At 46.2% G+C, this 12,404-nt stretch overlaps 1 protein-coding gene across 3 annotated transcripts in view; it reads right to left on the bottom strand.

Annotated features, from left to right (window-relative positions):
* Nucleotides 1-12,404, bottom strand: part of PTDSS1 (phosphatidylserine synthase 1) — a 70,490-nt gene that overhangs the window by 32,265 nt on the left and 25,821 nt on the right. For all 3 annotated transcript variants that reach the window (XM_027973201.3, XM_042254457.2, XM_060393496.1), the window contains 3 exons: nucleotides 10,448-10,492; nucleotides 7,632-7,756; nucleotides 545-703 (listed from right to left, as the gene is read on the bottom strand). In XM_027973201.3, the coding sequence (XP_027829002.1) occupies nucleotides 545-703; nucleotides 7,632-7,756; nucleotides 10,448-10,492 (329 nt within the window). The remainder of the gene's footprint in view (nucleotides 1-544; nucleotides 704-7,631; nucleotides 7,757-10,447; nucleotides 10,493-12,404) is intronic.

The following is a 12,404-nucleotide window of genomic DNA, read 5'->3' on the forward strand; positions in this document are numbered from 1 at the left end:
TTAAGAATATAATAACTGAACAATAAATGAACCAGTTCCCCGAATGTCACTTCACTAATAGTTTTTCAAGAATATATCTCTTCAGTTCAGTAAATGAGATAAACTTTTGATTACTGAGATAGCTGAGCTCTACTGGGAATTCATTTTCGGCTACAAAGCGTCCTAGATGCACTCATAAAGATCCAAACACCACAATTCTATTTATCTCAAACTGGAAACTAGTTAGTGGGTGGAGCGCCTGTTAACTTCTCAGCGGAAGTCCTCATTACCACTGAATTGTGTTGTTTGGGATTTTAACTACATTCTTTAGCTTGATCCCAGTTGTTTCTCTTTAAGGCTTGTAAGATAGAGCAGGCCTGAAGCTGACAAGGAGCTTCTCTGTGTGTTTGACAAAGGCTTAAAATATCCCTTGGGATTTAAATAGTTTCATGCTACAGGAGCTGGAGAACAGATTACGTGACTGCTAACTGACGGACTGTCTCCCTCCTACTTACAAACTGTCTCTACTATAGCATCTAGACAGCAGCCCACGCCCCCTTCTTACCTCGGTCAGCTCCCAGGTGATACTGATTGTCCAGCAGAGACCATAACTTCGGATCAGCAGGGCCTTCATGGCCCAGCCCCAAAAATGTCCAAAGGCAAATATATCAAAGTGGCTGATAATCCTCTCCCAGGTGATGACATGGCAGTTCACAGCATACTCCTGTTTAAGATAAAACGGAAATAATTAGTAATGCTCTAGAAATCAACTTGCTTCAGGGTCTGGACAATAAAATGAAAACAACTGATGTGATCTTGACAACTAATATGTGTCCTGCCCAATAAAAAGTTTTAGTAACTGAAGATGTTTGAGGAAAAATGGACAAGAATGAGAGTTTATACACTAGAATTGCTTTGTTCTGAATTGCAAAAGCTTAAATAAAGTGGGAAATAAAATCATTTTACAAAGGCTTAACCCATCTTAAAGGAGTGGCATCACAGAGCCCATGTCACTTGCCCACAGGGCAACTGTGTTAAAATCAGTAACAAAAACACAGAATCCTAATAAATAAAGAATAAACAGAAACCAAATAGGTTTGGAAATTTTAAAACACACCTCTAAATATCATGGAGTTAAAAAGAAGTCATAATAGAAATTTAAAATACACTCAGTATTAAATGATAATGAAGATACTACACATCAAAATGATGAGATACTAGTACGCAGAAGTTAGAGGAAAATACACACTCTTAAATGTTTTTATTAGGAAAGAAGAAAAGCTGAAATATCCAACTTCAGAAATTAGAAGAAAGCAGAATCACTCCTCTACCCAACAATGTATAATATTGCATAATCGAAATATTTAAACACTATAAAGCTTTCAAGAATTTAGGTTCCATCTCTAATATCTTTTTCTTTTTAATATGTTTTGAAAACCTTTCAAATCAATTCCCTTTGATTTCTGTATTTATTATGAAAGCAGTTATCATATGACAACACTTCTCAGAGAGGTCTACATTTCGCATTCGCTTTTCCCAAATTAATCAGATAGGAAGGAGTAAGATTTCAGTCAGCTGGTGGAGTTCCTGTAAAGTATAATATTTCCAAATCCTAGAAACAATACTCTCTAAAGGAGCAAAAACAGTACCGGGGTGCCCCTCTCTCTCTTCTGAAACCCACAGCCTCAGATTTCTGAAGCTTTCTCAGAACAAATGCACTCTAATTTGCAAAGCTGAAAGGACATTTTTAAAAACTATTTTTTTTTCTAATATGGGATGATGATGTGTAAGTGGAAAATCTAGGAAAAAAGAGGGGAAAAAAATCAACAGGGGTAAGTCAAGATAGGTAAAGCATCTGCCCGCAATGCGGGAGACCCGGGTTCGATTCCTGGGTCGGGAAAGTCCCCTGGAGAAGGAAATGGCAATCCACTCCAGCACTCTTGCCTGGAAAATCCCATGGACGAGGAGCCTGATAGGCTACAGTCCATGGGGTCACAAAGAGTCGGACAGGACTGAGCGACTTCACTTCAAGTCAAGATAAGGCTTTTAAAAAGCCAAACAGCACTGCCATGAGATGACAATTCTCTTTCCAGGCCCTGGAGCACGTGCCTGTCACAGGAATCACAGAAGGACAGAGACACCCTCGGCCTAAAGCAGTTACTCATTAGGTTAAGGAGGGTTCAAGGCCCGGTCAACTCCCGTTTCCGCAGCCGCCCTATCCTCTTACTTATGCTGCAGCGCGCGGTGGAGGGTTAGATAAGAGAGGGCTGAGTTCCATCTTCAGAAGGCTGCTCTGAGGGCAATCATGGATTGAAGACCACTTTGGAGGCCTTTCTACTCTCTAGGAGAATATTTCTGTGCTTCAACAAACGGGAAGGTACTCTGAAGGCACCACAAAGAGCTAAGTGTGTCTGCTAGTGTATAACTATCATATTATCAAATAATCATTAGGAACAAATGTGCCAGCGGTCACATCTGGAAGATCCTGAGGTCGAGGTCCTGGTCGTGGGAGGGACACCGGGCGCCGCGGTTTAAGGCAGGTGGGGAGCACACACAGTCACAGCCCTGGAAGCGGCAGGAAGAGGCGTGCAGTGAGGACTCCGAGGGCCCTGCAGGGAGGAGGGAGCAGGGGGAGCACGGAGCCCGCCCTCCCAGCCGACCCGCCACTGGTCTGGACGGCTCCACCTCTCCGCTCTTTGCCCAACACTAGACCAAACACTTTACCTCCCAATGTGTTTTTTCTTCCAACTCAATGCCATTGTTATTTCTTGCTTGCGATAGCTTTCTAAAACTATAAAGTGTATAGCTGACACTCTGACTACCCACCTCCAGTTTAAGACTGCAAAGCTTTTAACGGGTCTCTCTGAAATCAGTTCTCTATAAATGAAACGATTTTGCAGATCATAAATCAGACAGTTTTGGGTTTGTGTGCTCTTGGGAGCATGTGTGTGTTTGGGGGCGTGTGCGTGTTTGGGAATGTGTGTGTGTTCGGGTGTGTGTGGCTTTGGGTGTGTGTGTTTGGGAGTGTGTCCATATTTGGGGATGCGATGTGTGTGTCTGGGGGTGTGTGTGTTTGGAGGTGTGTGCATGTTTCGGTGTATGTGTGTGTATGTTTGGAGGTGTGCATGTTTGGGGGTGTGTGTGTTTGGAGATGTGTGATGTTTGGGGATATGTATGTTTGGAGGTGTGAGCATGTTGAGGGTGTGTGTGTGCATGTTTGGATGTATGTGTGTGTTTGGAGGTATGTCCATGTTTGGGGGTTGAGCATGTTTGGAGGTGTGTGAGTGTATGGGAGTGTGTGCTTGGGGATATTTGAGGGGGTGTGTTTGGGGGTGTGTGCGTGATTGGGTGTGTGTGTGTGTGTGTTTGGAAGGGCAGCCTTTCCAGTGTGGGAGGATCTTGGGCCTCCTGCCCTGCTCTGTCGCTCACTCCTCCCTGGGGAAGCTGGTAACCGTGGAAGCAGAAAGAACACGTATACCCACCCTCTTTAGGGCCCCCTCTTGGGAAATGACTCGAATACAGACAGCACAGGGTCCCGTCAGGCCCCTCACCGTTGGAGAAATGTTTGTGAGTCAGGTTCTGCCCTGTGGGAGGAAGCCCGTGGATGTCCAATGGGACAGCGGAGCAGAAACCTAATTTGGGGCAAGGGATTAGTACTGCCACGTGGCCTGGGTCTAAAGCCATCTGCTCCGCTGAGCTTTAACCAGGAAGAAGTCAGCTGATATTGTACACTCTTCTTTCCCCCATTTTCAAAACCAGACTGGAGATGGGGCTTGATGTTTACCGACCCACTTATCAGTTGAGATCAGGTACCTCCTCTGCTTATAAACCTTCAGGGTCTCTTAACTACATTCACAAAGTAACCCTACCTCCTGTCCACACCTCCCAGCCTCCGGAACGGCCCTCCTCTGCCTCTCATTCCTTCTCTCCTTTACTCTTGACTCATCCCAGGTCCCCAGCTGGGGACTCCATGCAGACTGATCCTTCTTCCTGAATAATGGCCTCGGCCCCCTATTTTCCCACTTTGCTTGGCTAATTCCCACTCACTTTCAGGTTGTAAGCTTAGACAGCATCACCAACTCAATGGACAAGAATTTGAGCAAACTCCGGGAGATAGTGGAGGACAGAGGAGCCTGGTGTACTGCATTCCAGGGGGTCGCAAGAGTAGGACACAACTTAATGATTGAACAACAAGAATAAACATCAGCTCTTACAGAGGCGTTCCTTGACCTCTCAGAGTAAACAAGTTCTAATAGCACCCAGATCTTTTTATTTATCCCACTGCACTGTGTACTGAAATCATTACACTTTCTTGATTCTATGACACATCTTTTTCACATTTAGCATTTTGAGAATTAGGTGAATATTTCAATGTACTGGGCTTCCCTGGTAGCTCAGCTGGTGAAGAATCCACCTGCAATGCAGGAGACCCTGGTTCAATTCCTGGGTCAGGAAGATGCCCTGGAGAAGGGATAGGCTACCCACTCCAGTATTCTTGGGCTTCTCTGGTGGCTCAGCTGGTGAGGAATCTGCCTGCAATGCAGGAGACCTGGATTCAATTCCTGAGTTGGGAAGATCCCCTGGAGAAGGGAACAGCTACCCACTCCAGTATTCTGACCTGGAGAATTCCATGGACTATATAGTCCATGGGGTCGCAAAGAGTTGGACGTGACTGAGAGACTTTCACTTTCAACGTATTACAATGTTCGGCTCATATTCCACTTTTCTCCTCCCAGATCATACAGGTGATTGATAGGGCATCATACAATTGATGCTGACCCTATGATCAAGCTGAACATCATAAAAGAGAGACCCCTGGACACTGTGAGGCCCAGTGCGGTACATGGCACCGCCTATGAGCAGCCCTGCCATGGAAACCTGCCTGGAATCTGGATCCCATCCAGCCTCTACATCTAACTTCCAGTTTAGAGGAAAGACAGGGAGACAGAGGGATGCATTAATGATACCCTGGGAATGCAAGCTGCAAAATCCAGAAGTGAGAGGCTCTGTGGGATAAACAATATGGTTTCTTTGACAAATAAACACTGATGTTAAACCAAAGCATGGAGGGACTGCAGATTAAGAGACACAAGAGCTGCAACAAAGGCAACATGGAGACCTTGTCTGGATCCTAATTCAAACAAGTCAACCATTAAAGAAAAGAAGAAAGAAACCTTTATGAGACAACTGGGGAAGAGATGTGAACACTGCATACTGTTAACTTTAAGCAACTAAAAATGGCATTGTGGTTACGTTTTTAAAAATCCATATATTTAAATACTGATGTCTGATAATAAGATGTGTGTGTGTTAGGGGAAGTGAGAGGGTGGGATGAAACAAGATTAGGCATGTGCTGATAAAATGTTTAAAACTTATCAAAGTTATCTTAAACAATTCTCTAAGGAAAAGAGCCAGCAATTAATTTGTTTAATTTGCCTTCTTGTAGATTCTAGGCCCTGAGAGGACACGCAGGTGGGGGGTGGGGGGTGCCTTTCCCCCACTACCACCAGCATGGCGTCCAGCACATAGAAAAGACCCAGGGAGTATTTACTAAACAACAGACTGCTGCTCCAGATGATCCAGTCTATAAATTAGATGCGCTTGAAAGCCTGTCTGAACCTTAGATCACATATTTTTGAACAGAACAAATATTTAGAAACATAGTAAACTTTTCAGAAAATTACATAAAAGACTGTCTCTCATAGGATTTCAATGACTACCCTCCCAACCCCAAGTTATAATATTAATTTTCAGGGGGAAGGGGTGTCTGCATTCCAACATGTGGCGCCTGCCATGGATGAGCCAGGTATCAGGATTAGGAACCAGTGGTGGCTGAGGGAATGGGGAGGGCAGAAGGCCCAGGGAACCAGGGACTAGAGGCTTCTGTCTTACATAAAGACACTTCTCCTCACCACAAGTCCTAAAAAAGGAATGCGTGTCTCTACAGCCAGCAAGGAACAAGTCCTCAGAACTGTAAAAGCTTACTTTAAGGAAGTAAAAAGTGACGAGGAGTTAGAGATGGAGAGGACTAAGGCCAGGCTAGCACCAGCTGGAATTCTAGAAGCTGAAAACTGCCTCTGGCTTTGCTTTGTTTGCTGAGAGAGAATTAGCCGGTCCTTGGAAACTAGATTTTAAATGCCAGTGTCAGCTCTTTGGGGGATTGTAATTAGTGACATGACAACTGGATGTCCCTGTGATGTTAAGTTCCTAAGGAAGGTGGATGTCAGAGTGTTATGAGATTTCCTCTCCCCGACCCACTGTGAGAAGAAGCCTGACACGCCAGCAAATCTACCTGGAAGTTAGTTCATCATATGACCATTCTGACTCAAGAAACTCATGGCGGGTAATAACTATAACCTGGGATATCCTTCTCCTAGTCTCCGTTTCATAAGACACCTGGGAGCATCAAACACTCGTTATTGTAACTATATGTCTGAGGCACTGTCCTAAGGAGAAGTATAGGTTTTGGACCCAGCTGGATCTTATTTTAAGCTTCTATTTCCTCCTTGGTAAAATGGGGATATGAACATACACACTATATGTAAAGCACTATCTATAAAGCACCCAGCTCGGCCTGGCCGAGCAGATAATCCACAATCAAAACAACTGGTGTCAACCTCACCCTGACTGTTATGATCAGCATCGTTAGAAACTGGCAGTCACCCTGTGCCTTTCTCTTCCCTTAGAGGAAGGATCTCAAGGCAGACTTTGCTCCTTGAGACTTTCAAATAATTTTTGGCCTTCTTATTTTTGTCTTTTAACACGTCCTTTCATAAAAGTTAAAGACACAATTTGGAAATACCATTCCAAGAAGAGTCTGACCAATCTCAGCGATGCTAGAATGATCACTTTTTAGACTCTGAGCTAACTCCCTCTGTACCCCATTCCTGCTTGTTAAACAAGGACCCACCTATGGCCTAAATGTCTGTTCTTCTTTTCTGACTGTCGCTAGGCAGTTCTTCAACCTGTACTAAACATCAGGCCTTTTAAAAATTGGAAAAGGAACAGTATTACAGTATAAAATAATCTCTTCACTAAAAGCCAAAGCACATTAGTCATTTTAGCCAAGGACAAAATTATTTATTGTGGCTTCATAAAAGTAATGAATGAAATGGCTTCCCTCATTACAACTTGGCCCCTTCATGGCAAGCAGGGGGGAAGGATCGGGGCATCAGGGCTGGAGTCGGGGGGCAGAGGGTCTGCGAGAGACACTGACGGAGCTGAGCTGCCACCACTGGAGGACGGCACCATGGTGTGAAGCACCATGCTAGGCCTTCGTTTAGGTCACAGTAAACATCCAAGGTAAGTATTATGTCACTTTACAAAAGAGGGGACAGGCTACAGGTCCACAGCCCAAGGCCCCACAGCTTACAAGTGTCAGGGGCAGAGTTCCCACCTATGGCTGATGGTACCGTTCATCTCTTCCCACCACCCTCTTTGGGCTGAGAGAGGATTCACATCCCTGGCCTGGATCACTCGTCGTGGAACCAGGCACCACACCAGCCCACCCAGAGACATGGAGCCGAGGTTATCTATGTAGGAAATAAGGGGAAAATGTCTATGTAGCACCAATTTAAGATGTGAAGCCAACATTACCTCCTACACCCAAGGGGTCAACCAGCTTCTCCAACACATATCGGTTAAGTACGTACCATGACATCCGCTTCCCTCGTGGCATAGCGAAGGTTCGGGTCTAGCCAGTACATCAGGGATTTAACCTGCTCGAAGTTCAGGAAGAGGAGAAACACCAGGAACAGGAAGTAGAGCACACTGAGCCCTGCAGGAAACAGGAAACACCCTCAGGTCCGGGAAGGGAGACGGCAAGATGCTCGACGGCCCCAAGCAGACACTGGTGCTGAAATGTGGGCTGTGGAGACCCCTCACGCAACACGCTGGCCTTTCCTTCGATGAGAATTTGACACTCGGTCCTCATCTAGACCGAAGGGTGGAGTAAACCCCCTCTGAGAAAGGGGTGCTGATGCTGGGAGCTGGAGGGGTGGCAGACGACCGGCAAGGGGGTGGACGAGAGGACACTGCACTCGGGCTGGGAAGGCAGGCAGAGGCGAGCAGGGGGGTTCCTGGAAAGAGGTCCGCAGCCCGTGCGTGGCTGGGAGCTGGCAGAGACGGGAAGGGAGTGAGGCCGCTAGGAAGGGACGGCCAGGCTCAGGGCTACTGCGAAGACCGCAGACTTGACCTGAAGTCAAAGAAGGAGCCCCTTATGGGATCCAAAGAGGAAAATGAGGTGACCTGGGGAACATTTCAGGAGATGGCCTCTGGCCACTTGCATGGAGACTGGACTGGAGGCAGGCAAGGAAGGCCTAGCAGATGGCCCGGTTTGGGGTTTGAGGGGTGAGAAGTGGCCCAAGGTCACTCATCCCCCCACTTACACCCCACATTAACCCCTGTGGGCATTATGATACGGTCATATCATATTGTAAGTGGTAGCCTAATAATCGCCCCCATGTCATTTAAAAAAGAAAGTCAATAATCTACCGTAAGAAGGCAAAAGCCTGCAAAGATATTTTAGAAAGATTGAGAACCAGCCACCAATGGCTTTCCCTTTTACTTTCCCTCTTCTTTCAGAATCTGCTGGGATGAAAATGCTTGTGGAGGACATCTAGACGCTGTGATACAAACGACCTTGGACCACAGCACCCCATCCAAAGTGGGCTGGCACTGGTCCCCAGGGAGCCGCTCCAGAGGAGAGAGTATCTGTGGCTGGAATGGAATCCTCCGAGGCGGCTACAGCGTGGGCTGGTGGACGGGGCCTCTCCTGGTCCTCGGGGCGGGGGCTGGCTGAGAACACTCAGCTGACTTGGTCGTGTATCCCAGGCCCAGGGTGCATGCGTTTTTAGACAAGTCTGTAAGATAGCCTTCTTCTGTATTATTATGTACCAGCTACTTTTACAGACTTTGACTGCAAATACCTCCCACAACACCTTCTCATTATGACCTTTTTGAAATAATTATTTTGGGATACAAAGAAAGTGTGGACCAGGAGGCCCTCTGTGAACAAGAGTTCACAGCTGGGCTTCAACATCCCTGAAGGCCTGAATATTATATGCAAAACTGTATGTGTGCCTCTGTGTGTGTGTGTGTGTGTGTGTGTGTACACTGGGAAAGGGTCTATAGTTCTCATCAGGTTATCAAAGGGTTCCAGGACTCCAGGGAAGAAATGAAACTGCTCATTACCTAGAATGGACCATATGAAATTAGAAAAACAAGATGTAGCCATCTAGCTGAAAATGACTCACAACTTTTAAGTGGCCATATTAAGTCCATGAGCTGTAAGTATAATACAACCAGAGCTATCTTTTAAGAAACGGAAATGAGTCACGTATCTACCTGCAAAAAAAAAAAAAAAAGAAAGAAACCCTCCCGTGGCATCCCCCGGCCCTTCCCAAGCCGTGCAGTCCCACCTATGCCCAGCTCTGCCTCTCCTGGTCTGGCCTGCCTCTAGTATCTTTGCCTGGATCCTTCTTTGCAGGCAGGTTTCTGCATAAGCACACTTCCTTTGCGCCTCCCATCACCTCCAAGTGAAAGCAGCTACTTAGTCAATGTCGCTTCTTGTGGTTTTAATAAACTTCCTGCTACTTGGAGACATCTGCTCTGCTCAGATTACTGATTTGCTTCCCAGTGTGCTGGCTACAGCTGCCCTCCCTCCCCCCCCAGGAGCCACCCACTCAGGACTCGGTGAACACCCGCTGAGCGCACGACCGAGACTCACCACTGAATTCAGAGAGACTTACTTATGACCTCTGAAGGGTGAAAAATAAACAGACGAGCATAATCTCCATTGTAAGGGCCCCTTTACATAAGATTGCCCTTTCTGAACCCTGAATAATTTTTTTTGGATGATTACTTAGGTAAGATGAAGCCAAGCCCCAAAGTTTTGAAGATTAGATTTAAATCCACTTGGGTGGTTTCACTCTTTGGACTAGAGATCAAGTAAACGTCGTAAGAGACCCAACAGGTGAATGTGACGCTCATCACTAATCTGTAGTTCAAATCCGGGCTCTCTGCTAAGACCTCTCCTTTTCTGAGTTCTTTCCCACTTGCAACACCAGGGAGATTGCTGGGGTTTTGTTCCCTCCTGGATGCTGATGAGGCAAACACGCTTATACAATGCACGTGAGCTTCACTAACGAACAGCACCATCAGGAAGAACAAGGCGCACTCCCTCCCATCAGATCCTGTGCGTTAATGGACAGCAGTGTTGGGAGGCTGGGCGGGGCGGGGGTGGGGAGCGGGGTCGGGGTGGGGGCGGAGGGATTGAAACAGTTCCTGTGTACAAGAATTTCTGCTATCACCAGCACATCATTTCATGGCAAAGCATTTTAATAACAAACTGGTACCAGGAACACTAAGCTTTAACAGTAGAGCGGTAAGAAAAACTGCTCTAACATATAGGAAAAAAAGATCTGTTGAGAGTAGAATGGATTTTGAAACTGACTAATGTGTAACTCACCGAAGACCATTCGCCACAAGGCCGGATGAGGCCGGGTAAAGGGACCTGCGGAGATAACATTAGAAGGTCAGATCAGACGGCTTTCAAACCAAGACCAAAATAAAGATAGTGCGGCTGATTCCCACAGAGTTAGGGAGTTAAAAAAACCCTCTCTACTGTCAAAACTTTTTTCTAGGAAAACTCTGGGAGGTCAAAGTCTAGGTTGAAAGAACTGTCCCCACAATTGTAACAGGCATGAATTACAACAGAGGCTTTTTTTTTTTTCCCTTAAAGCTTTGTCTTCAGAATCAGATGATAATTTCCCACAGACACAATGACAGTGAGTAGGTCACCAGACCAGCCTTTCACTGCATGTAATACTTACTGGATCTTAACAAGAAATTTCACAGCTCCATTCTGGACATCCTGTGTGTGTGTGACAGAGAGAGACAGACAGTCAGACAGACAAGACCGTGATAGACCAACAATAAAAAAGAGAAACACTGTACTTGGAGTGTGTGTGTGTGTGTGTGTATGTGTATGTGACAGACAGACAGGACTGTGATGGATCAACAATAAAAGAGAGAAACACCATGCTTGGAGTGTGTATGTGTGTGTGTGTGAGAGAGACAGACAGACCAACAAGACTGTGATGGACCACCAATAAAAGAGAGAAACATCGTGCTTGGAGGGGGTGTGTGTGTATGAGAGACACACACACACACAGACAAGACTGTGACGGACCAACAATAAAAGGGAGAAACACCATGCTTGGAAAACAACTGCGATGGGGAGTGACCCTGAGAGCAAACCCTTGGAGCCCGGGTACATGCTGGTGCGGGGGCCTTTGATCCTGACCTCTGGTAACAAAACACCTCTCACCAGTTCAGATACACAGATACAGATTTCACAAAACGGAAGCCAAAATTTCACAGGATGAAACTTACTACACGTGAAACAACAATACGTTGCCTTCTATTTTATCTCATTAAAAAGAAAAAAAAAGTAACAAAATGAATGCAAGTAATCTGGGCCTTGATCCACTAAACTGATTTACCACTAACTGAAGGGTTACAGCTGGCAAATACTGACCACTGTTCTAGAGGGCCCCTGACCTAGTTTGGGGCTGCCCAGGCCTTCCTGCATTTGGAGGATTTCCAGTGGTATGATTCCTTATCTCCAGGAGAGAGGCCAGAACTTGCAGCCCAGCCTTCTTTATAACTGGGTCCCGATCCTATAGCTGCACCTGTGCCAGGGAACGTCAGGGGCTGGGGACAGTAGAGGGAAGTATGCTGAGCGCTGCTTTCCCCGCTCCATCCCTGTGGTCCTGGCGCCAGGGTCAGTGGTGGGAGGCGGCACCCCTCACGCTGGTGAAGACACGCCACAGCAGAGGCGGCTCCATCTAGTATGCACTGCAGACGCAACAGTGGCACAGACTCCGGTCAAGGCTCACTCATGGACCAGGTCTGGGTGACGGGCCAGCTCAGAGGTTAGCCAGGAGGGGCGGGGCCTGGCTTCCTAACCCTCCCAGGATTCCTCCAGCCAGTTAACATCCTAGAACAGGCTCTTCCATCAGCAGAGTCAGCTTCTGTTGCTTGTGACCTGGAATCCTCTCTGAAGCAAACATTACATTGTAATTTTTATTCTGTAACTCATTCCAAATGGCCTATTTCTTCTTAAAAAGGCTACACTGAAACATACTCTAACTGCTTTCTTTGGATGAACCAAATTCACATGAGGAATACTGGCTCAGATTCTGGGTTTACATGTTGAGAGTTTTGAAGTTAAGATTGTGAGGGACTCTGATTCATCCAAGTGAATATGGTGTCTGAGTTTTGGATGGCAAGCAGCGAGAGCTCAGATACTGAGGAATTTAATAACAGGTTAATAACTCTGTTTGATTTCTGAGTTCTGACAGCAAAGATTCGGATTGCAAGGGATGCCTGTATTCTTTTTAATCAGCTGCTTTTTTTCTCAA

Source organism: Ovis aries, chromosome 9, assembly GCF_016772045.2.
Source record: "Ovis aries strain OAR_USU_Benz2616 breed Rambouillet chromosome 9, ARS-UI_Ramb_v3.0, whole genome shotgun sequence".
In the NCBI taxonomy this organism is placed as follows: domain Eukaryota; kingdom Metazoa; phylum Chordata; class Mammalia; order Artiodactyla; family Bovidae; genus Ovis; species Ovis aries.